Source organism: Echiichthys vipera, assembly GCF_963691815.1.
Source record: "Echiichthys vipera genome assembly, chromosome: 4".
In the NCBI taxonomy this organism is placed as follows: domain Eukaryota; kingdom Metazoa; phylum Chordata; class Actinopteri; order Perciformes; family Trachinidae; genus Echiichthys; species Echiichthys vipera.
In genome coordinates, this window is record NC_139829.1 from 19,502,789 (window position 1) to 19,528,941 (window position 26,153).

Sequence of the window (26,153 nt, forward strand, 5' to 3'; positions counted from 1 at the left end):
TTTATGACACCTTTCAATTGAACAATCAATACAAAGATGTTTGGTTTTTAATTTATACATAAATTTCATTTATTTTTATACAGATATTCAAAACATTTTCAAGAAATGCCTAAGTATTACACGGTTTCATACAGAAATGATCTTTTAACTGCAAAGAAACCTTTCGGAAAGGCCATTTCACTGGAACTGAGGGGTTACAGATAGAACTTTAGGTTTCACTGCTTCTTTTTTTAAACAATCATCAGTTCCTTCATGAAGACCATAAAAAACTTTCTATTAAAGCCAAACAGCACTGGGTTTCACTGCTCCACTCCAGGAAAGAGTGAGGAAATTACTCCCCTGGGATTACCCTTCACAAATGACACACATACTATCAAACCTTTAAAGAGTACATAGCATTTCCAGGCATAAAAAAATAAACTATAGCTCACCATTTTTTTGCGCAAACTGATATTCTTTTCAATCAAGTAATTTACAGTTTCAAATAAACACCTTTCATGATACTATATTATCTTTGTGACCCAACAAGCTGTGCAAACAATGTCAGGATATTGATAAATTAAATGATCTGCGGAAGATCATCACTCTTCCCACAACGAACATCCATCTGCAGTATCTCCTCACTCACACAAACCCAGGATATCAAACATTTTTTGCTCCAAAGTCATTTACAATTACAAATTGTTAACTGCTGTATATTTTCTTCTGGACGTCTGGATTTTTGGAAGGAGATTCTGAGGAGTCCATTCTCCCATAAGAGCGCTTAAGGACTGACATGGATGATAAAGACGCTTGGCAAAAACAAGCACACAAGATGCACACATACAAACCAAAACCCCCAAAGCACAGCATAATCATACATGATGTGCAAATATATTGATTGTGCGAACAAGGGAAGAAAAAGGCTTAAAAAGTCTGGTCATCGTTACAGGAGTCGGTCCAATGACCAAAGACCTCACAGATGTCGCAGTAGGCCCGTTCTTCGCCCTTACTGCCGTGGTAGGTAGTGTGTGGAGGGGAGTCGGGCATCTGCATTTGTGTGGGACAGTCCTCTGTGTCATGGAGGTCGAAGCAGTCGCAGATGTCACAGAACAGCCTCGGGGGAAGCTTCTTCTTTGCGGGTTGCTTGTCATGGCTGCAGATAAAAAGACAGCAGTTCGGTGTTTAACTAAATAATGGAGTTGTACTGCTAGGCAGCTGGTGTTATTTTAGATCTAAGAAAGTCTGCTGTGAATGGGACTTACCTTTCATAGTTATCCAGCTCACTTGGATTATTCCCATTGAGAGCAGCAGCTGCCATTTTCTCCAATTTGTCCTTAAGTTCCTCATTCTTCCTCTGGAGGTCAACAATGACTGAATTCAGGAACTCAATCTGTAAAGGAGGAACACAACAGTAGCATCAGTGCTGCTGCTGCTGGTGAAAGATAATTTATTGTACAATACAATACTTATTTTAAAGGGGACCCATTATGCTGTGCTTTATATATGTTACAATGTTGGATGTTCATATTAAATGTGGCCAAAGCTTTAAAAAATGACAGAAGCCTATGTAAAAGTATGTGAGCAAAAACCTCATTTCAGACCGTTCTGAATGAGCCATTTCTAACAGTTTTTTCTACTCTCTGTGACATAAACCCATGCAGGTTTTTCTATAAACTATCATCATCTTCAGGCACGCTGCAGTGTTTACATTACATACACCGTCTGTTACATGTAGCCACATGTAACATCAGGGCAAGCTGTAATCTTGGCTGCAGATGTTATCAATTTCTTCCCAATTTCGGATCTAATTCCTGCTCGAACATGTCCTATTTTGGTTTAGAAGTCTTTATTTAGGATTTCTCATGGTAGAAATTGCTGCTATACGCTGTTACAGACATTACCCGGCTGCAATGACGGACGTACAGAGATGGCGAGGGTCCACGCACACTTACCATTCACACCATGAGTTGATCCATGCTGTGTTTTAATGTGATTGTCCCCCCTCCCTCCTCCCCCGCAGCCCGGCCTGGCCTGCACTGCACTCAACATTACTTCAAAAGATCCGACCACAGTCTGATTGCTTCTTGCTAATATGCCATCATCCCTTTTTTTCCTTTTGTCCAACTGTTTTTGAATATTTGAATCTGACCAAATCTGCAGTAAACACAAATGTCCATCACAGGTAACAGTCGTATACAAGGTTAACGCCTCAAGACTGCTGTCAATGCTCGTGCATGTGTAATCGAACCGTGCTAAAGACCACCTCTGTCGACCGGACCAGGGCCGGAAAGTGTACAGTGCTTAACCCCAAAGAAATTTAAGTCAAAAGCAACTGGACTTTGTCGCTTTTGGTTTAAATTTATTTTGGGGATAACGATGACCTGGACAAATGAGAACATTCACAGGTTTACCGTGCTTAAGCATGGAACAGATGTACTCATACTGGTCAAACTAACTAGACTTGGCAGGGTACGAATGGTAAGTGTGAGTAGACCCTCAGACAGAGGGTGAATACAGGGGCAGGAGCCATGGGTAGAATGAGCAAAACAATGTGTTGTTTTTAACATTAAAGCATGTAAACGTTCTAGTAGCAACACAAAATACGTATAAAGTATGAATCTGAAAATCAGCATAACATGTCCCCTTTAAAAACTGATAGGGTCTCCCTGTGACATTTATTCATTGTATTATGTGCCTCAATCCTATGACAACACTATTATAGATGACAGTAACTATGCCCCACCATATCCCCCAAAATAATGAATCTAATCTAAACTTTGATGGTGAATTGTCAGCCAAAGAAAAAACCAAGCTTGCATGAGTCACAATGAGAGGCAGTAAAATACCCATCTACGAGGATGTCATCTTTAAACAGATCTAATCTACTAAGTAGCTCTAACTGTAATTTTCCAGAGTAATTTCAGCAGAGAGCTTATTGAATGCTAAAGGTATTGAGAAATCAAGCTTGACTCTTTGGAAGACAGTTTGTAGTTTTGACACCAACTATAATGTGATCCACAGGACAAAACATAAGAGCCACAGTGATAGTGACAGACAAACATGCACAAGTGAAGCTGATGAAAAACATTAACAAACCGCTGCCTGATGGTGGTGCCAACATCAGAGACAGGGCAGAGGAGAGGAGTTGGAGTTTAAGAAAGAAAAGGAGAGGGAGAAAGAAAAAATAATTGAGATTCAAATTAGGACCCCACCTACTGCCAGACAACACACTCAAGTCACACGGATAATACAGTATAACATTTGAGAAATGAGAGGTAAGTGAAGGTTCTGGGACCGATGATTTTGACTTTGATGAAATTTACAATCAATTTAGAGCCATTTCACCTCTGTAAAATATTATACTGTAACAGAGTCTACTGCTACATCAGAAGCATTTGGTTGTAAATGTCTAAGTAAGCAGCACAGTCATTTCACAAACAGCATTCAGTAAAACTATTTCCGTACGACTGCCCCAGATATGATGACAACGTAAATGAGACTGAGTTAACTTCAAACCAGAAGATTCTCTGGGCCAGAGTAGGGAAGCATCTTTACACCAAATGCATGAATGGCAAAAAAATATATCCAGGCCTTTGATTAGTATAGTTCAGGATGAGAGGAAAGGTATACATGCCTGACTCTCTGCAGTCTCCTTATCCTCCCTTAATTGGTCCAAAACCGCATCACCTGGAAACATCAGGTACCAGATTAAAGGAAATGCAGGAGTAGGTTACCTTGTTTCCTTTTGGTCATCTCACAGACTACTGACCTCAGTGCTACCAGAAATATAGTCTGTTGTCATGAGTTAAGCTCGCTCTAACCTGAGGACTTGGTGTCAGGCCCTGCAGCCAGGTCCTTCTCCAGTCTCTGGACACGGTCCTGTAGATTAGCCTTGTCCCGCTCCAAAGCCTGAATTGTACCCTGCAGTGTTTTAACTGAGGCACTTTCGCCACGTAGTCCAACCAGCTGTGAAGAAAACAACCCACGCTGCTCAAAAGATGTTAAGTTTCTTAGGCAGAATATTACTTTTTACTCAAAAAACATTACGACAACAAGTGTAGTCATTCACTGAATTTATTAATTAACAGTCATACCAGCACAAGTTTAATTTGAACATTTATTCTACAAGTCAAGATCTGAGAGCAGAGTCCTGCACCGCGTCAGGTACCACAATAAAAGTTAGGTAATGGGTAAAAAAATGTTTATATAAATTAACAAGTATGGGTAAAAAAATATTATTAGGTGAGGCCAGAGGCTGAGTGGTTAGAGCAGTCGCCCCATGTAGAGAGGCTGAAGGTCCTTGAGGCAGAGACCGCAGGTTGACTCTAACCTGTGGCCCTTTGCTGCAACCCCCCCCCCCTCTCTCTCTCTCTTACCCCATTTCCTGCAAACATGTCAACATGCTGCATTACCTTGCTGACAATAAGCGTAATAAGTTTGATACTCGCCTCGCTCCTCAGGTTTTCCATCAGCTGGTCCTTTTCTGAAATTAAGGCACTGTTTTTATGGATGGACTGTTGGAGGACAGCCTTCTCCTTGTCAAACTGCTCCTTCAAGGTGCTCTCACTGTCAAATACACAATACCAATTAATGTTCAAAGGTACAGCACATAATCACTCCCGGCAGAGAAAAACCTTATAACTTTTAATTATTCACCTCAATTCTTCTTTGATCAAGCAAACATATGATCAATATGTTTGTAGTATTACTGTACATAATGATGACTGATATCACATACAGTAGTATCAAAGGTGTGAAGTACCTGAAGACGTTATTTGGCAGGCTTTTGAAGGGAAAGAACAGCATGACATACAATTTACTTTATTACAAATGCACTGCATACTAGCAAGTGCCACACAGCTGAAAAGCAGGTGTCTATTTATACTCAAGGCCTTCAAAATACTGGTGAATTTGCAGAGATCTGAGAAACTGCCTAAATATCATAACATGATGCATTCTCTTACCTTTGCTTCAACTGCTTTTTAAGTTTTGAGGTCTCATCCTTGAGCTAGGAAAAAAACAAAATCATTCTTAAAGTCCAACTGTGGTCAGTGGATCAAACCTGCAACACAAAATGTTCTGGTGCTTATAGATTTATGTAAGATTAGAGTTAGGTAAGCAAAGTGTTGCACCTTCACAAGATCACTCTGGTCTTTGAGATTTTTATTAAGCTCCTGAGTCAGCTTGTTGTTTTCCTCCTGCAGCATCTGCAGCGACTGCGTCTTCACAGAAACCGCTTCTTTAAGCTTCTCACTGAAAAAAACACAAATGTTAAAATCAGCTAGGAAATTCTGACAACTCGTGTAAACATGTTGGTTTGTGGAAACTCCTTCTCCCGTGTCTCTTGATTTAATGTCACCCACCAATTATGTGATACTACACAAATTTAAACCAGACTTTTTCAGATTTCTTTTACACCAGCAGTCAAATTTGGAATATACTCACATTTCCTGGGACAGACTCTCAGTCCTCTGAGTTTCTATGCAAAGCCGCTCTTTGGATACATTCAGATCTTCTTGATACTTGGAATCATTTTCCTTCAATGTTTTCAGCTAGAACAATAATGACACACAAATATTTCACTTAATTCCATTTACTTCACGTACACTGCTTGATAGGAAGAGCCAGTGTGAGTGCGCCCTTTGGCACCTCTTACCTGTGTCTCCATCTTCTGTTTTGAGCTCCTTAGCTCTTCCAGCAAAGATTGGGCTTCGTTCTTCTCCTGCATCAAACCGTTGTTCTCTTTTGTCAGCTGCTCCAGAGCCTCAGCCGTCTTGCCAGAGGCCTCTGTAGCCTAAACGGTGCATGAGCAGGATATTTGCTAAGAACAATTTAATAGCAGCCTAATGACCTCAACTGTCATTTTGATTAAGTTATTCAAAATGCATCGTTTGACCTCAACCAATGATTTTAATATTATTTAATAAATGAATTGCATGCTTAATGAGTTAGTCTATCTTAATTACTGATTTAGAATCAGATATTCAAATCTCAGTTCATTGCAATTTTCAAATACATTCATAATATAACAGAAACAAGGAAAATAATTAGTATATACTCTAAAATACTCTTCAACCTGTGGCCTCAGAACGGATACTGACCCATTAACTTGTGAAACTAGTCAAATAAGAAAACTCTGTTTAAGTGGTAGACCTGTAGAGCAACCCCTGATTTAAATAGACATGTCATTATTTCTGTCCATACAAGATTTTGCAAGTCCAAAAACTTTTGAGGCTATGATTTCTAAAAACTAAATGTTGGGAAATCTATAAGTAAGCAGGTCTATGAAACACCATCAGATGGTGAGTGTAAAAAAGATTGGCGTAGACCTACATAGCCATTAGATCACGTTATAAGCCCACAGGGAAAGGCTGGGAGCTAAGGGTAATTTACAGCAGTTAGTAAATGGAAGATGAAAGTTAGACACAAAAATAAAGAAAAGGGAGACAAAATCAGCAACCATGCAGTGAGAAGGTGACATAGCCCCAGCCATTCTAAGGTACGTGTGTCAGTGATTACTACTGGAGGAGGAATACCTCAAGCTGCTTAGAAATGGCATTTTTTAGTTGGGACTCCAGCTGCCTGACTTGCTGGGCGGCTTCATCTCTCTCTACCTGCAGGACATCCTTCTGAGCTGTTAGATTTGAGATGCTGGAGGAAATCTCTTCTTTCACTGCTGCAGAAGCAGAAACCTCTGCGGCAGCATTCTTGCATTGCTTTTCCAAAAGTTCTTTAGCAGTTTGAAGGCCCTTGACATCAACCTCTAGTTGTTTCTGGCTAGAGTGCAACTTCTCTATCGCTCCAAGGAGTCTTGATCGTTCTTCGAGCCAATTTTCTTGGCTTGTGTGGAGAGAAGAAATGTTCTGCTCTAGTTTACACTGTCCAGCTAAAAGTCCTTCCTTCTCTGTAGTCAGGATGCTCACCTGTTTGCCTATATCCTCAAGCTTAGATAATAGCTGCACTTTATCTTCTGTCAACTGACTAGTTTCTACTTCTTGCTGATTCAATTGCATTTCCAAGGCCTTCTTTTGGTCATCAGCTTTCTTAAGGTTAGAAGAAATCTCTTTATTTTCTTGCGTAACTTGAGACAACGTTTTCTGCAGCTCCTCAATTTGTTTGGAGAGAGCATCCTTGTCAGATATCACTTTATTCCGTTCACCAGACTCAGCTTGTAGCTGGGTCTCAAGAAGGTGCTTTGCCCCTGACATTGATTCAGTCTGACATTTTAACTCCTGGATCTCCTGAAGCACACCCTGGTTCTCTTTCTGCAAGGACTGCACTTTGTTTTCAGCTTCAGTCTGCAACAATTGCAGACGCTGACAATCTTTTGTAAGGTTGTCAACCTGTTGAACAAGTTCTGAATTAGCCTTCTCAAAAAACATTTTGAGTTTACTTTGCTCTTGAACAAGTTCAGCTTTGCCCTTTTCAAGAATTTCGACATCAGAGATGTGTTTCTGCAGCTCATTTTGTAAGTCACCCTTTTCTCGTTTCAAAGAGGCCATCTGTGCTTCAACTTCGTCTTTTTGGCATTTGGTTTCCTCTAGCATTGTTGTTAAATGAGACTTCTCTTGAATCAAGATGTCATTAGTTCTAGAGTAACCATCCAACTGATCCTTATTTGTCCGAATATCACTAGCTAGCTTATCACGCTCAAGAGAAAGTGTATTGTTCTCAGATATGATTTTTGTATGTTTCTCTTCCAATTCTCCCTTCTCCCCTGCCAAACGCTCATAATCCATTTTCTGCTGCTCTAGTGCTGAATCCAGGCTCATCTTTTCTTTTCGTATAACATGTAGAGCTAACTCAATTTCAGAATGCTGCAGGCAAAATGCTTGCTTCTCTTGTTCAAAAGATGATGATGCTTCTTTAAATTTCTCATTGGACTTTGACAGTTGTTCTGTTGAGGCTTGAAGCTTTTCCTTTAATTCTTCAATCTCTCTGAGGAGCTCCTCCTTCTCATTACAGACTTTTCTTTGGATTAAAAGAAAGTCTTCTTTCTCCTGCAGAAGGTTGAGCCTCTCAGAATCAGTCACCTGACTGCTTGTCTTGAACTCTTCCAGAATCTGGTCCAGGCTCATTTTGGAGGCTTTAAGTTCTTCACATTCACGGAGAGAGCTCTCCAAGTCTTTCTTGGTTACACTGAGCTTATTCTGCAGCTCCTCCTTCACCGTCTCAAGGCTCTGTTTAGCCAAGACAGCAGCACTGATTTCAGAAGACATCTCCGTCTTCTCTTTTGTCAAGGTTTCTGTGAGGGCCTGCAGCTGGGTGTTCTTCATTGTAAGATCCTCTTTTTCTAAATTCAAGGATTTAAGTTTTACCTGCAACTCTGTATTCTTAGCATCAAGAGATTTTTTGGCATTTCTAGCAGAATCTCGTTCTAAAATGAGATTATCCTTCTCACATATGAGCTTCGACCTGCTTTGATTGAAGTCGTCCTCAAACCGGTTCTTCTCTTTGCAGACATTTTCATAATCCTCATGTAGCTGCTTCTTTTTAGCCTCAGTTTGCTGGATGTCCTGCTGATGCTTAAGGAGCAAGTCATTCTTCTCTGCATTTTGTCTTTGAAGCTCCTCAATTTGGGCCTGGTGTTCACATTTAGCATGCTTCAGGTTTTTGTTCTCAGCCTGTACTTCCTGAAGAAGATCTTTGAGCTTCTGCAACTCCTTGTTCAATGAAATAATTTCTTCATCTGAGCATTTGTTGCTGGCAAGTAGTTCCTCTTGATGTTGTGAAAGCTTATCGCTGGTTATTAGCAGTTTTTCATTCTGGACTGAAAGCTCCTGGTGACTGATCTCAAGGGAAGAGAGCTTAGTTTGCACATCTGAAAGCTGTTTCTCCAGTTTGCCTTTTTCAGCCTTTACATCCACACTTTCCTTACACATATTTTCCAGATCTAGACTCTGCTTTTCCATTTTTTTGGACAAATGTTCAACATCATGCTTGGAGGAGTCAAGCTGAGCAGAAAGACACTGCGAAAATGAAGATGAAAGAAAAAAAAGGAGGGGAATATATATGGGGGAAAGTAAGATGAATCCAAAAATAAACCAAGCAGAAATGGACATAAGTGATATGCAATTGGAAAGGTTAAGTTGCAGGAGCATCACAAATGGCAAAAGACCACACCAAAGCTTACACCACAACGGTTTTCAACAGTATAAGATGGAACATTTTCACTTTGGTCATTACTTACTTTTAATTTAAGTGTATTAATTAAATTGATGCCAAACGATTTGACTGGCATATGAGCATGACTATAATCATTTGCAGCATCTTGTACAGAACTTACTTGAATATTAACAGGAATCCACATTGCACAAGTATTTTCTATGTGTATTATCTATTGGATATTTTTTAAATTAATATTATATACAGAAATTAGGGGAGGAGTTTTTTTCTGTATAAGCCAATGTTGTCAATTAATGCCTTCAATAATGTAGTAACCTTTTTACTAGAAAGTGAAAATGTTCAATATACATGAAATATCCGGCGAATAAACAATGCTAGCAGGGGTACATTCATCACTTTGAAAGAAAATTTAAACAAATAACTAAACATACAGTATTTAACTCAACTTGAATCCTACCAAGTGCATACATATCCATTTAGCAGACACAATGCAACTCGTTAAAATGTCTCCTTTTTTTTTTAAACAACAATTTCTTTGGCTTTTCCAGTAACCATAAATTCTTAAAATGCATTGAACACACAATTTTAATTAGGTGTACCCCTGCAAGCATGGCACCATCCAATACAGATCCAAGATGAATATGAAAAATGGGGTTATTGGCCTTCATGGCAGGGGGAAATGAGCATCCAAATGATCTGTATGACAGCAATTTATAGTGAAAATTATGATAATATAAATTAATCACTGATGTTAAAACAAACATTACATTTACATACTGTCTCCCATAACATTGTTATAAATCTTAGTTTAACATTCAATTTTAGTGTTTAAAGTAAACTGATACAAAGTCTATAAGGTGACATTTGGTTTTGGGGACAGTTGAATTTTAGGGAACTCCTTTACAAAAAAAGGAAGGTGAAGTTTTCTTTTTCATGAAACAAGTTCCTGAAGAAAACGTAAAACACATTGATTCAACTAATGTGTCTGCACCTTCGAAGGTTGTGCTTACCTGAACCTGTTCTTTGTCTGACTGCAGCTCAGATACCAACTTCTCCAGTTCCTGGGTTTTGTCCTCAGAGGAGGAGAGGTCCTGCTTCAACTTGTCAACCTGACTCTGCAGAGCCTCAAGTTCATTTACATGGAGCTCTGAAGCCTGAGAGAGGGATTTCTCTTGTGAGGCCTTGAGCTCCTCAACTAGGGTCTCACCCTGTTTAACCGTCTTCTCCTATAAAACAGGAGTTTAGAGAGACAATAACTTTTATCTACTTGTTTTGAAGCGGTGACTTAAGGACATACTTAAAAGAGCACTTCACAGCGTATCTTTGCACTTCTTTAACATTGTCGGACTCACAATGGGCAGTACACTGACTTTACACAAAAGTGTAAGTAAGTGACATTACACAAAGAGTTCCCCTTTCAGTGAAGGTTTTCCAATGCATAGTAAATCAAATATTACACATTAATATCTATACAACTATTTCTAAGTCTTAAACATTTTTTGTGACTGGCCAACCATACTAACCAAGTTAGTGATCTTCTGCTGAAGGCTATTTATTTGAGACTGATGTTTATCTCTGGTCTCTTTCAGCTCCTGCTCTTTGTGGGACTGTTCCTGCTGGAGTTCTTCATTTGAGTGTGCCACCTTCTCCTTCTCCTCTGATAGCTGACTCTGTAACTCCTCAAGCCTCCTGAGTGATGACAAAAGAAGAAGACATTTGAGGAGGATGATCAGCGACAGGTAAAATAACTCAAAAACACACTGACTACAGCATGGAATAAAACAAAGGCAAGACATTTGTTTAAACAGGTCATATGGAAAAGAGCATCCAATTCTGACATGTTTTGTGGAGTAATGAAGTCATTTAGGAGCAAGGAATAATTGTTATATAGCGTTATACCTTTCTTTCTGTATGAGATCTTCATTCATTTTGGTCAGCTGTACTGAACTATCACCTGATGTCTTCATCATGTCTGAAATATTATTTTCCAGTTTGCATTTGTCCTTTGAAAGCTGTTCAAGCTTTTCATCTGCAGCCTTCAGCTTCCTCTCCAGCCCTGAGTAAAAACAAGACAAGTTTGTTTATAGGTTCCAAGCTTCTTCTTATTATTATTATTAATGCATACTACACTTCTTTACAAAACATTTAACATGAATGCATGTTCTCACCGGTAAGCTGACTTCTTAGAGACTCTGATTCTGTGGTCAGAGACGCATACTGCTCTTCTTTCTTACTGAGCTTCTCAAGTGTTTCTGCAAAAGGAAAAATGCCACATTTTAGATCATAGAAGCCTTTATAAACTGAACTTGTGCAATTGCTTATGTAACTAACCTTGCATAGTGTCTGATGATTTAGTCTGCTCCTCTGTGCTTTCAGCTAACCTTTGTTTCTGTGGGGGAAAATGCCTTCTCCTGAATGTTGTTTAAGTTTTTTGTAGTTTGTAATGCAATTGAAATAAGTTTATTCATGAGGCCAACTGATACACTGAACTTGCAGATTCATTTGCTGGTATATATTTATGTATACAGTATGTGTTGGCTGATTAGTATCAAGAAATTACAATAGAGAGATGCCAGAGACATGATGGTTAGTTTAGAAACAGTGATGCAGTCATATAGTTTGTTCATCAAAGTACAGTGAACATAAAAGCCATAAGCCTCACCAGGTCTCCAAGCTCCTGTTTCAGGGTGTCCTTTTCCTGCTGTACAGTGGTCAGACTCTGCTGTAAAGAGAGGACCTCCTGCTGTCGGCCCTCCAACTGTGAGCTCAATTCACTAACCTACAGCATGTCAGTTAAAAATTACAGTGGACAAAAGAGAAAAAGCAAACAATGACTGATATTCATGGTCAGGAAATGCCATACTAACATAACATAAGAAATAAGGATGTTGCTTTGAAACACTGAAAATGGGAGTGTTAAAATGGTAAGGAGGTGATTGTGAACTAACCTTAGTATCCTGGTTGTTCCCTTGGTTCTGAACCACCTCTAAGTGACTCTTCAGAGTCACAAGCTCTTGGTTACCTTGTGCTACTTGGCTGCGCAGAGCCACCATTTCTGACATCTGCTCTTTGGTTTCTCTGTCCTTGTCTCGGGCCTGTTGGGCCAACATTATTTCTTTCTCTTCAAGCTCCTTCACCCCAAGTTCAGCAGCATGAAGTTTTCCAAGAACATCCTCCATCTCCACAAGGTGCTGCTCCTCTGCTTTTTCAACGCTGGACCGTAGCAAATCCTCCAGCCGCTCCTTGTCTTCAATCAAAGACAACAGCTGTGCCTTCAGTGCTTGTGTCTCCCGAGTCGAAGCTGCGGCATCAGCCTCATGTTTGGCTCCAGCCCCCTCTAGAGCCAGCTTGTGATCCATCTTCAGCCTCTCTAGTGCACTTTTGGTTTCAATAAGTTCTTCTGTCTGGGCACCTGCGCCTTTGCTGAAGGACACCTTCAGCTCCTCAATGGCGTTCTTGTGAGAGGCAATGGCAGACTCCAACTTGGAACGCCACAGCTCAATAGTGTCAGCATTCTCCTTCTCAGCCTGGCTTAAGCGCATCTGCAACTGCTCGTTGTCACCAGAGAGCCTCACAGATGTGGCCTGAAGCTGGGCAGCTGCCTCACTGTGGGTCTTTTCTTCAGCTTCTAACTTCTCCTTGTACTGTTTCAGTTCTTCTTGCAGCTTAGCTTCTTGGGAAGCCAACTGGTCTCTCAGAGAGCTTATCTCTTCCAGAAGGGGAGAAAGAGTAGCATTCGAATCCTCAGAGCCCTGTTGGGTCCCAAGACGCAGCTGCAGGTCAGCTACCTCTCTTGTTCGCAGTGAAAGGTCCCTCTCAAGGTCCATAATACGGGATCTTTCCGACACAGTAGCAACCTTTAAGAGGAGAAATCTTATAGTCAAAGATATGTCTGACATACCTGCACTGCGTGCTAATTAAAGTGTGTTCAAGACTACTTTACTGTTACTGAACAAATGAAAGATGATAAACTGTCATTTTTGGCAACAACGCCCTTTGTAGTAGTGAAACCATTCAAGCATTTCTGACAGAGAATCTATTCAATTTGCTTAATGAGGAGGGCATGAAAAACATTGGTCCCAAAAACAAGGTGTTATACTGACCTCTTGTGGCTATAAACGGTATGGTCCACATAATGGAAGTGAACACTGAAAGCATGTATGGAGCTACAGTAGTGTTACACTAACACTCTTAATCACTGAATTAATGATATTGATGACCTCATTATTAAGTAGAGGTATAAATTAAGAAAACCCCTTTGGTATCATTAACGTGTTCCATTATCTTATGTTAATCCAGCTATGATCAAAATCTACAGTGTAATCTATGTTTGCTACTTCAATTCAAGCAGCTGCTTAACCAATTAGGTAGATTGGTTAATTGGATCATTTAATCAAAATTAACATATCCTTTTTTAAAGTTGTCAAAAAACGCAATGAGGGCCCTGAAACTATATAAATACAATTTTCCTAATACCTTTTATGACTAATAGCCTAGGGGGAAGGCATGGATGCATATTGTGGGAGGAGCAGGTTTTAGACTAACAAAACGCAGGGACACCAAATAGGCAGGACAAATGGATGCTGGGAAGGACTGGGGGAGTAGAACATAGGATAACTGAGAAAATGATTAGCTGGGACAAGGGAGAACTTTGTCTGTCTGGTCAAGCAGTGATACCAGTAAAGCAAGAGTGAGTTCAGGTTGGGGAACTTATTGATAATTAGTACAAGTAAAATAAATGTCACTGAAGACAGCTGAAAGATAAATATGTTTTTGTTTTTTTAAAGAAAAAAATCTCTGCACACCTGAATGTGTGACGGGTGCGCTGGAGGAAAGTGTAAGGAGTATTGTTTCTCTTATGTGAACCCCGAAAATGCATTTGTGGGGTTCACCACAAGCTCATACAAAGCAAAGCTCCAGTTATGGCCCAGCACCTCTCTGCACGCCTTGAAAATGTTTTGGTCACTATCCCCCCGGCACAGGCCCTCTTTTCCAACGCAGCACACTGCAGAGCACAATTCATTACCCTAGTGTCTTCTAACTCTCTTTGGAGTTTCTCAGCTTTGGTCTTTTCAAAGAGTAGGCTCTGTTCAAGCTCCTTAATGTGGACATGCTCCAGTCTGGTCTGCGTCTGTTAGTAAACAAGGGGGAGAGGAAGAGAACACACCAGTGCCACCATCACATGCCAGCCCAATGCAGACAGAGAGGGAGGGAGACAGGAGAGAGGATGGAGGGGTTTGGATAATGGTGATGGGTGTGTGTGTGTGTGTGTGTGTGTGTGTGTGTGTGTGTGTGTGTGTGTGTGTGTGTGTGTGTGTGTGTGTGTGTGTGTGTGTGTGTGTGTGTGTGTGTGTGTGTGTGTGTGTGTGTGTGTGTGTGTGTGTGTGTGTGTGTGTGCGTAATTGGGGATTGGGGTATTGGGTTGGGGTGCGAAGTGATGGATGAGTGAAAATGGGAAGACACCCCATGCAGAACTTTCAGGCTGTGCCATAAACAGCTGCACACAGGGAATTTTGTGAAACAATTGAAAAACAAAACAAGCGACAACAGGGTCATGTGTTATGGATGTGCAGGATGAGTATGTCGATGGAGGCAGTTTATAAGTAACCATGCAAAATTGACACCTGGTGAACAAAGCACATTGATTGTTATGATACACAGAAAATTTGATAATGTGTCACGCCAGCAAGTAAATTAGGTAAAAATGACTTCACCACATAGTTGAGAGGAAGCAGTAATGGCTGTTTCCTGACCCCTATATTTCAATGCATTATATCATGCTAAAGACATCTAATGTTGTTGAATTGTCATATTGATTACAAAGTCAATATGAAGACATATTTATATATTTATTGTACATAAACCTAAACCCACATTATGTTTTGATTTTACACTGGTAAACTCAAAGCATTATCAATTACCACACTGCTGTCTCTCTTTGGTGATAAAGCCATTGTCCACAATGTATATATTAAGAATTGTATAAGAAAACACCGGTTATCAGACCACCATGTGCAGGACTTGTGACCATCTTAACAGAAATCATCAGTAATGCAAAGGCTCAAGCTGTTGGGCTCAAGAAACAGAAAGGATTCCAGCTTCATTCTTGCTATTGTGCGCTATAAATAAGTACTTTATGGCAACTTACTGAAGCATTTCCTGGAACAATTGTGTGCCTCTTGTATTACATTACATTTTTTAAATGAATAGCACTCATTTTAAATGCTAAGCCAACAGCCCCTACATTCTGCCTTCCCTGGACATAATCTGATAAAATGAACTATCCTGACAAACTGAAATACCAAATTTAAAGGTTATGAATGAGGAAAGAAGGATGTGATTTTGAAATAATAACAAATACATTTTAGGGCTGACTTTACACTTTCTGGGCACTTTAAATGTATCATTTACTTATATGCACCCACTGTTGATTGTCCGATGAGGAGATATAAACTGTAATGGAGCCTGGTACATTTATATTTGTATAGAAAATTACATTTGAAATCCTAAGCTGAGTGTTATTCCCCTTTAGGTGCAGTGGGCAAACTGAATTTGGGTCTGTGACTGGGCAGTGGAATGACAAGGGAGCATCTCCAGTGGTTCCATGCTGAGCACTGGACCAACATGAAAGACGAGAGAGAGAAGGAAGAAGAAGCAATAACATCACATCACTGAACAGGGAGGCACCGAGGGTTATAGCACAACATTAGTACACCTTCAACTGCTTGAAGTCAACAAAGCATTTTTGAGTTTGGCCTATTAGAAATGTTTTTTGTTGGTCAAGCTGCATGCAAGTTTTTTTTTAATATGTACACAGCTGTGAGTAAGTAATAAACTGTTAGTATACACGTTTAAAAAGAAGATAAAGGGGTATTCTAACCCTGCAGCCCTCAATTTAAACATCTATTTTGAGCTGGATGCCTTCAGGGTAATTGAGATGGTCCCCTGTGTAGCACTGTGGAATAAATAATAAATCCTTTGATCAGATATGAACACAGATACTATTGGGCCCAAATACACTGCATATCATATGTTGGGATGAGGACATGACTCACGTGAGAAGAAGACAATGAGCAATAAGAACCTACTGTATAACATTATGTGAAGATAAAAGCAAGATGCAGGGCCTTTCTGAACAATCCCCCTGGAGATATATATATATATATATATATATATATATATATATATATATATATATATATATATATATATATATAGAGTCAACAGGTAAACAATAACTTCAAAATATACAACATTACGTCTTCACTAGACTTACCCCAGAACAACAATATACACGCCTACTGTTTAGTGACCACATGAATATCAGGTCTGAGTTGATATTTATTTTTGGGCTTCCTGCAACACTGGGTGGATTTGAGAACAACTCATCTAATGCAAGATGAAGTCAGTATCAAACTGTCCATGCTTACACACCTACTGAGACTGCAGAGTGGGTAGTTTCCACTGCTTACATAAATTATAGATGATGCAAATGCTGTCAAGACCTAACTGTAGCTCTGTTACAAGGGATACCAGTTATGTTGTGCAGTTGTAAATCACATTGGACTGGTATCCAAGGAGACACAGTAAACTTCTGACTTTGCAATGTCTGATTTGCAGGTTAAATAATATTGCATTGATCAATGTTTTGTTTTTCAAACACAGATTCAATAAAATGCATTAGTTGTAATGGTGTGGATCCATGTTGTGCATTTACCTCCAGGTCTCCTTTGGTAATGCAAGCTTCCTCTACGCGGAACTGAAGGTCCTCCACCTTCCTATTAAAGAGAAACACATAATATTGCTGAAGCTTTCGTATCGTTTCATATAACTTAGGACTTTATAAGACTGCAATAGAATAAGAGTATTAGCTGCCATTTTCTCTCTTAACAAACTGGCCCCATAAAATGAAAACAATAAATACTGACATACTGTCATCCGCAAATTTGTGTCTTTGACTAGTCATATCTCTGAGAATCCTTACCTACGCTCCTCCTCGAGCTGATTCAGCAGCTCGACTTTGTCTTTGTCTGCAGCTTCTACCAAGGCACGCAACTGATCCATCTTGGTCTCCATCTTTAACAGAAAGGTTAATATTGGAAAAAATAAATCAATGTAGATTATTAGGCAACTCTAATTCTCAGAGCAATGAGATCCACAGGGGGTCCATGCATAGTTTTATTACTGAACCACTGGGTGGGCTGACCTGCTCCTGATCATCCCTGAGCAGTCCAATTTCTTGCTCCATCTCTCCAACGTGGCCAGTGGCCTTGGCAACTTCAGCTCTCTCCATGTCCCGCTCAGCCATAAGCTGCTCAATATGCTGCTGCTTCTCCTTCAGCGCCTCCTGAAGGGCTGTAGTGCCTGAAATCTTACGATTATACCGTGATGATGTCTCCGTTAGCTATGGAGAGACAATATACAAGCAAGGTCAGACTGGTAAGTAAGCACAGCATTTTTTTTAAAACGGATGAAACTGAGTTTGTCTTGTCTCACCAGGCCTGTGCGACTGGGCTTTGCGCTGACAGAGGATGCCACAGAGCTCATGGTACTGATGGAAGAGGCACTGGGGCTTCGCTTTAGCCCTGATGGTGTGGCCACTGCTTTCCGAACTGTTGTTTTTGCTTTGGCTGGCGTGGTGGAAGGGAAGCCAATGCGTGTGACTTTGTGCACTGGAGCGAATAAGCCATACTTTGGTTGGCACTGAAAATATCTGGGGACAAAAAATGCAATACAATCATGATAATGGAAGTCATAGTACAGTATACATGTGGTTAAAAAGTATAAAACTTTTCCTTTAGTTATTTGCAGATGCAGTGGCTTTTGTACCTTGTGCCTGCCACTGCCCCGTCATTTTTTCCTAAGGGCTCATCCAATTCCACACCACACCACTCGCCTTTGGCAAAATCTGTTTCTCCAAGAAAACGTACCACTCCTGCCTTTGTACCACCAACCTGAGACGAAAACACCAAACATTAGCCGGCATGTAATCTTCTCAACAGATAAGAGAGGCATAAAGAGTAATCAGCTTTGCCTGGTAATAAACCCTGAGTCACATAATTCCATCAAAGCAACAGAAACGAACATATACCGGCTTGGAACAGAATGAGGTCAAATGGTCACCATGTGAAACCAAACATGTTTTTTTCAATAATTTTAACACAGCTTTTACATGATGTTAAATGTGTTAAGGGTAAACAGGTTTATTTTTTTCTTTTAGATAATGTAACAAACTTTACCAATACTCGGTCGCCCATCTTCAGTTCCCTTTCCCCCTTCTTGACTGATCCAGTCTCCGAGAGGTTGGAGACAGATTCACTGTTTGTGCGTGCGAGGTTGGAGGATGGTGTAGCTGGTGTAGCTGGTGTAGCAGAGGAGGCCTTCTTGGTTGCCGTGGTAGAGGAGGGTAATGTTGATTTTGTGGCGGGTGTATGCAAGGCCACACTGCCGACTGAAGGAGTGGGTGATGCAGCACGGGAGGGAGGTGCCGTCTCAGTCCCATTAGCCTCCCCTTCTGTGCGCGACAACTTGGAGGGCCGGGTAAATATTCCTCGCAGGGCTTCACACTGGAAGTAGCGCACCCCTGCCACTGACCCATCATTCTTCCCAATTGGCTCGTCTAAAACAATCCCTGCCCACTGTCCTGGGGCAAACTGTGCCTCTCCCAAAAACTGTATATAGCCTGGCTTATTCCCATTTACCCAGACTCGCTCCCCAATCTGGAAGTTCTCCCCACTCTCCCCGGCATCTCCTCCACTGGCACTGGCCGCTGATTTGTCAGCTGAAGCAACTTTAGCTCCCGCTGAAAAATAAGGAGAGAGAAAGAGAACCGAGGGTTTTAGAAAAAAAAAAAAACTTGTGTGAGAAAGACAAACGTCACAAATACAGTAAAAACTAGCCCCTTTCACACAGCCTGTTCGTTGTGACGCTGTTGCTCCTTTATTACTTCCCTTACTTCACAGAAACATTGCTTGCAGTAGTCCACCTTCTCTTTCTGTCACTCTCATACAAACATACAGTGTTGCAGTCCATCTCTGTCCTACTCTCTACTAACACTTATGCCAGTATAATGTATAAAACTAGCAGTTTTTGCTTTGTGTCAAATTCTAGTGGTGGTTGATTCAGCTCACACACACTAGACACTGGCGTTGTTTTGTGAAATCACACACTGGGGTGGCATAATGTCTCTTTTGCTTGCAGACTTTCATTATGGCCTTACTGCGGAATCACTATGTGAAAGAGGCTATTGTAATATCATGTATCATATGAACTATCACTTTAGGCCATTCAATTATACATATTTTAATGATTTTGTATGGGTTGTCAGCCGTTGGACTGAAGATACACATGACTTGCTTTATCTGATTCACTCTATCATGTGTTAAACATATGATTGATCATACAATATAGGTCCTTATTGACATATTATTTCTTTTGTCAGATGGCTGCCCAAGCATAGACTAGTAATTTAAGCAAGTGTCTGAAATACCAAAAGCCTGGTCAGTTATCAGTCAGTTACCATCACAGTCTTCATTAGACATGAGTTATTTCTCTCCAAACGGTTAGATGTTTAGCCCAACATAAAGAAAACAAGGGGTTGGAAGAGAAGGAACTATTTGTTCAGATATAAATGGGTCTCCTGTCATATTTTCCCTAGGACATGAGCTTAGTTAATTGGCTGCCTTGTGTAGCTTTTCTGACTAAAGCTCCAAGCAAAATAGATATTACTACTATACTACTGAATGAATCCATAGAAAACTCTGCTTAGCTCAACAGCGCTACAAACTCACAACAAACCCTACTTGAAAGGGAAAAGACACAAAGTAGTCTCTGCACCACAAGTATAAACCAAAAACCCCCTGGCTAAGGAATAAGCAAGGTCAAACACTGCATTGCCACATGTTCACCACAGGTTGAAGACGCTGCACATGGAAAGATTCGTACCTGTGCTGGGGTTGGTTTTAGGAGCGGCGTTTCCAGGTGGCCTAGCAATCTTGCTGGGCCCTTTGATCCCACTGGCCTTGGCTGTGCTCATGTTTCTTCGGTGATCTGTTAGACCCACAAGGATTGTGTCCGTTGGTGGGTACAGACTTACCCCAGACCATCAAAACAACAGGTTGCAGTTGTGATGGCAAAGTTTTTCTCTCCTCCCCAAAATCAATTGAACAAAACAGTCAAAAAAATCAACAAAAAATGTTTAACAAAAAGAAAAAAAACAGGAAAAGGGAGGAGGGAGAAAGGGGGCTTCTTGTGAAAAGAACCCTGTTTGGAAGGAAAAAGAGGGAACATTACTTACAGTATAACTTCATTTAGCTGCACTCAATTATGTAATTATTTCGGCTAATTAAGTTAATAATTTAGGCAAATGTACTATTTGCTGACTTTTGTTGCTGTTGGTTGTGTGTGGCAGTGACAGCAATAATTTACTGACTTTGTTTTTGTTACTCTGTAAATGGAGGCAGTTTCTGTTGTGACAACAAGCTCCTCAGCACATACCATGTCACAGTTAAGACCTAAAAATATCCTGTCAAAGGGCAGCCGATATGCAGTCTGTTTTACTGCCATCATGAACTTCTGAACAATTTATCATCTGTGACCTTGACCACAATACACAGAGTAGCCCGAACGGTCTCTCACTCACTCAATCTGTCATACTGGCATATAAAATCGTGTAAGTCTGGTTGGCAGCTTTCTCTAAAACTGGATTACTGTAGAAACAAGACCACCATCAGAAGCAGATAATCCTGTTTGTCGGATTACCTCACTACAGACACTGATTGAATGTACTATTTAAACATGGTCGCCCTGTTGTTAGTTTGAGAATATGACTCAGTGAGGCAATGGGGTAGGTTTTTACACACCAATTTCCTTGATTAACTAAATCAAACAAGAGCAACTACTACTAACAAAATACTGACAAACTTTGAGTCCACCGTCAGATCTGAAGAATCTCAGCATATTTCAGTGGAGGGTTGCATCCCACCAACATGATCTCGGCACAGCAGTGGAAGACACAGTCTTATGCTCGATTGTGCGGCCACAATCAGTAAAAACACACTACACACAAGCAACCTAAAGCAAGGATGAATTGCTTTGTCAACAACATGCCCTTTCAATCACTGGAATGTGTACCAACATGTCTCTGTGATGATGCCTCAATACAACTTACATTTAGTAAACAGTATGTTGGCAAAGAAATGAGGAAAATATGCATAAGGGTTATCAAAAGGGTTTTCAATATTATTAAATTCCATGTGCTGTTCAGCTGCCTAGATATCAGGGTTTATGTAAATCTGTCTGTATTTGGAATTTGCTTTAGAGCTTTACAGCTGAAAACAGGGAGCTTATTTTTGAACTAATAAGGGTGTGTGACTATAATTGTTAACTGAATCATTTACTGCTGCCTGTCAGACAAAGCAGTGCTTCTACATATCCTGAATATAACCACAGGCCAAACACGTACACTTTATAAAATGGCTTGGATAATGTCAAGAAAAGTGGTTTCATTATTTTCTGTCATTAACACAATCATTGATTCCAAACATTTGCAGACTCCTGGGGCAGAATCACAGAAATGTTTTGAATTTTGTAAGGTGCTTGATTGAAAGGCAATTCTTAAATCCTTTTTCTTTACAAAGAAATACACTCATAAAATATAATATCAACAAACCCAGTGCATCCTCATCTCTCTTACAAAGTAAAAGTGTTAGGAGTCAGTTTTAAGTCACCAAAGCTGCTTGATCTCACACAGGGCACACATTTAATATATAAACGGCTGCTCGATTATGGCAACAACAAAAAAAAACCTTAATGATGATTTTTTGGTCAATATTGAGATCGCGATTATTTAGCACTCACTGACTTTGGTAATGTAATGCATTTATTAAACTATTTTAATCGTCTTTTAAACTGTGGATTTTCTTGAACTTTAAACTTAATTAAACTGGAAAACATTTTTAATGATATAAATACATGTATAATCATTTAAATAAATAAAGCTAAATCATTTAAAATAAATAAGATCAACTAGGTTGTACTGAAAACTTCTAAACGTTTTGGTTAACTACATTTAATATATTCCAGTCAGTTACTCAATGAAAACAGGCGAAAGTGCACCGCTGTAAAGGAAAGGGTGTGCTGGATTTATAACACAAGGCAAAATGAGAGCAGCATTGTGAAACAGAATGTGGCAAAATAACCAAAAATCTTGATTATCTTGCTTTCATAATCGCTGGAAGCCTAAATCCTAATTGAAAATAACATTTGAGCTAGTAAACTTATCACACAAACATACTCTCCATTCCTGGAAGGGCCTAAGAGCTACAGTATACCAGTTCACCAAAACAAATGAGAAGTCACACACTCTCCTAGACATTTCTCAGCAGAGAATAAAGAGTGGCCATCAGAAGTGACCTATTTCAAAAGGCAGTGTTCCAGTTTTCCCCTCACTGGGCCTTTGAATGATACTGATTAATGCCCTAGGGTCAAGGAGGAGGCCAGAGAAAGAAAGCAGTTCAATGGGTGAAGAAATTGAAGTCACATAAAAAAAGCATATATATGGACCATCTATTACTTTTTCACAAAAACCAAAAGGGAACATTTAAATGTAATGTTATAAATATATTATCGTGTCTGATTGACCCATAAGTCTGTGGACTATGAGTGTTTAAAAAAAAACCCAACTGCATTATGATGTCTTAGTAGAAAATCACCGGGCTTTACTACGACTGTCTTGTGAGCATTAACAGAGGATGTTTCAGCGATTAGTGAGCTGAAGCAGTCAGCTGAAAATGATCCACTTAGTCTGGAGAATTTCCCACTACATTAATGTTAATCTTTCACCACTGACTCTCACTCTAATCTGCACATAGGAAGAAAGCCAAATATCAATGTTTTACAAAAGTTTATGGGAATTAATATAATGATAAAAAGATAAAACTTATTTAGAACTAAGCTACACCCAAATTCAATGTTGTCTGGTTTAAAAAAATGTCTAGTGCTAATACACAAATTCATAAGGGGTAGAAGGTAGCCTGTAAAACAGAACTGAGATTTACTTCTCTTCTCAAAATGACTGCATGGACATAATCAACTTCCATTTTGGTAGTGACAGAAATGTATGCACTCAGAGTCTGTTCCAGCAATGGATATGGGCAGTAAAGTCACTTTGGGAGGATTTCACTGTACTCTACTATTAAAAACGTCCTACAGAATGAACCAAAATGAACCTGCAGATTCATATATTAATAAAACTGCTACATAGTTATCTAGCTGACTGTCCAGGGCACAGTACTTCCCTTCTACATAGTTTCAGTTAAGAATAGATCTTGCTGACTACAGGAGTGCAAAACCACTTATGATACAGACATTAGCTAAACCTGCTTTTGTAATGTTTTGAAATAACAGAAGAAACTATCCATCCATTTAAGCCTCCCAAGTATTTGTTCACTGATGGCAGGCTGTCACCGATTACCTGCCAGCGGGGTTTTATTCCACATTGTTTTCCAAGAACCTAATATTAGCCATTGACATCAAGAATATTGAACCAAGTAAAAACAAGTTTCCTTGGAATGTTTTTACTGGTTTAAGTCTACAGCCCTAGTCGTCGAGGCAGAGGTATCCCTCTCAATTTTCTGCTTCACATGGATATAGCAGGACATTTTTTATGAGATTTGTAAGCCTGACACAATACACTCAAAACTAGGCTCCACCCAAAAAAAAAAAAGAAAGACACAAAATATGAAGAAGTACGCCTTTTCGTCATCAGAGGTGTGTATTCACTCATGTAACCCGCACTCCTACACTCTTGCCTTTGTCATCACAAGGCTAAATCAGGCTCTGGTTCTTCCTTTTTGAGGAAACATCTGCTGCGATGATTATTTAGGCCCCTGCTAGCATCGACAGAGGAAGGTGTGGAAAAGCATCGAAAGGACATGAGCACATAAAAAGAGCCAGGAGCATCCTGCGTCCTGTCCTCTGTCTGTGAATGCAGATGCACCTGTTTTAACATTCACAACCCTCAGGTGGACATTAAACCTACCTTACAGGTAGTATACATCAACACTGCCCTGTCCTTTATTCCTAGAGGACTTACAATTGTGTGACATGAATGAGACCTGAAATAATAAAATATATGTGATTGGGGTAGTCAAGGTTTCCACTGCGACCTGAATGTGAAATCCAGACTTTCCAGAATGAATATAGCCTCTTCACCTAGAAGAGCTAGGGTGTTTGTATTAAAGGCAAGTTAATTTAGAACCAAACAATAGTTTCCACTCCAGTTACCTGAAATAAACTAATGATACATGTAAGAGAAAAGATATTTCTGTAAAGTGACCGATTTATTCTTTTTTTATCTGACTTCCCTACAATAAGTAAGCCATTCCCTCATATGTCCTGAGCTATAATACCACATGGAGAGGCTCAATGACTCAATTGTATTGCCTTTGCAATTTCCAAGACTTCAACCCATCAAAGCTTTAGTCTTGTCAATCAGTCCAAGCAAGTTAAACTGCTTTTTTGTCTGACACTGACAGGCCTAATCGTTTATGCATCAGTCACACCTTTAAACCACAAAACTGTCAAATGCAGATAGACTTTACTGTTGCAGTTGTTTCACTGACATTATTACGGCCTTTAAACGTGCCCGCGTTGTTGTGTCTATCACTAGCTAACGGATTGGGAGCTGTCGATGAGGTGGCACATCTGGTAAAAGTGAAGCCTGTTAAAAAAAATATACCATAGCAGCTAACTTACCTTCGTCGTCTTTGGTGGGACAATATACCTGTTTATGCGTTACACCGGTAACATCCACACGTTCAAAACATCCGAATAACCCCTTGACTACCCACTGTGGTTAAGCATAAAGCAAATTCCACAAGTCCAAAAAGTCTCCGCAATGTCACTGAAGCTCCAGTAGGGCACACTGCTGCTAACTTACAAGTTGAGAGTCAGCATAACAAATTGTCACAGATTAGACCACCTGTAAGTAAAGATACCTTGCAGTATGATGCTGTTGTAATGAGCAGTTCGTTTGCTGCACTTGTCACCTCTCCCAACTTAAAATAACCCCTGTCCGTTATTAAGCTAAGAACGGACGTGATTAGTTGCTAAGTAACGTTAGCAGTGAGGCCCTAGCGAACCGGTGGTTGCTAACACCTCAAGTAACGTCTACACTACCTGAACAACTTCCACCTTGGGGGTAGTTTCCTGGTTTATCGGTAACAAAATGACGGCTAATACTGACCTGATATGTTTCTGTACAGCCTAACGTCCTCTCAGGAAAAAAAATACACAGCTAGCAGCGAGCTAAGTGGAGAACCACGACGACTGCTCGGTTCAGACACGGGCAGGCACAGCCCCAATGCACGAGCTGTCTGTCCAACGGCCGAGAGGAACGTCAACGGTAGGTGCCGACCAAAGACGACATGTTCAGCAAGATGGAGCACTACCTCACTTTCTGGGAGAGCGCGAAACAATTCCCAAACAAAAAACTTTATTGTTACAATTAGAAATCCACAGGGAATCACACAAAAGCTAAATTTGGCCCGTATTTTGCTGACAAGATATATATTTGTACAGGGGCGAGTCTAGAGTCTGTTGGGGCCCTGGGTAAAAATTCACAGGGGGCCCCTCGAACCAGAGTTTAAAACCATTGTGTTATTAACAGAAAAATGCAAAATGTAAACCTTTTTTTAATTCAAAGTGCACATTTTTGTTATTCTTGAAGTTAGTTATTTTAAAAATATGAATACAAACATAAAGGCTACTGGCCTGGGGCCCCAAGCAGTTGTTTGCCTTGCCTGCTGGCAATCAGCACCTCTGCGTTTGTACTGTAAGAGGTTCAAATGTTTCAATATTGTCAAAGCAATGTTATCACAGGGCTCAATACTAACTTTTAAAAGTGTTTGCCAGCCTGGCAACTTGACAATATGGTATTTTTTATTCACCTTATATCGGCCGAGTCATTTAGATACTATGCAGTTATATGACAGCCTAATACTGACAATGACCTAAGAGAGCCACAATTTTACAAATTGCGTTTT

At 40.1% G+C, this 26,153-nt stretch overlaps 1 protein-coding gene across 3 annotated transcripts; it reads right to left on the minus strand.

Moving 5' to 3' along the window:
• Positions 1-52: 52 nt before the first annotated feature.
• On the minus strand, positions 53-25,472 carry clip1a (CAP-GLY domain containing linker protein 1a). 3 transcript variants are annotated; one of them, XM_083912305.1, is made up of 26 exons: positions 25,355-25,472; positions 20,053-20,370; positions 18,348-18,910; positions 17,938-18,062; positions 17,605-17,821; positions 17,315-17,512; positions 17,093-17,184; positions 16,826-16,886; positions 14,135-14,239; positions 12,057-12,965; positions 11,771-11,887; positions 11,440-11,497; positions 11,277-11,360; positions 11,008-11,164; positions 10,632-10,797; positions 10,119-10,334; positions 6,519-8,951; positions 5,639-5,776; positions 5,428-5,534; positions 5,115-5,235; positions 4,947-4,990; positions 4,431-4,548; positions 3,804-3,948; positions 3,617-3,669; positions 1,245-1,372; positions 53-1,135 (listed from the first exon to the last, which is right to left on the minus strand). In XM_083912305.1, exons 2-26 carry the CDS (start codon positions 20,141-20,143, stop codon positions 907-909), a joined length of 6,675 nt encoding a protein of 2,224 aa, XP_083768431.1. In that variant the 5' UTR covers positions 20,144-20,370; positions 25,355-25,472; the 3' UTR covers positions 53-906. The 3 variants fall into 3 exon arrangements, with proteins under 3 accessions (XP_083768431.1, XP_083768432.1, XP_083768433.1); XM_083912306.1 differs by lacking the exon at positions 14,135-14,239; XM_083912307.1 differs by lacking the exon at positions 6,519-8,951.
• Between the last annotated feature and the right edge of the window lie 681 nt (positions 25,473-26,153).

What these genes read in the sequence shown, in the direction of transcription:
- clip1a (XM_083912305.1), bottom strand. Translation starts at nt 20,143, where the DNA reads ATGAGCACAGCCAAGGCCAGTGGGATCAAAGGGCCCAGCAAGATTGCT. An exon ending in GATCTCATACAGAAAGAAAG is followed by an intron (nt 10,798 to 11,007) that starts GTATAACGCTAT and finishes GTCATCACTCAG; the next exon opens with GAGGCTTGAGGAGTTACAGA. An exon ending in GAGCTGGATAACTATGAAAG is followed by an intron (nt 1,136 to 1,244) that starts GTAAGTCCCATT and finishes TTTTATCTGCAG; the next exon opens with CCATGACAAGCAACCCGCAA.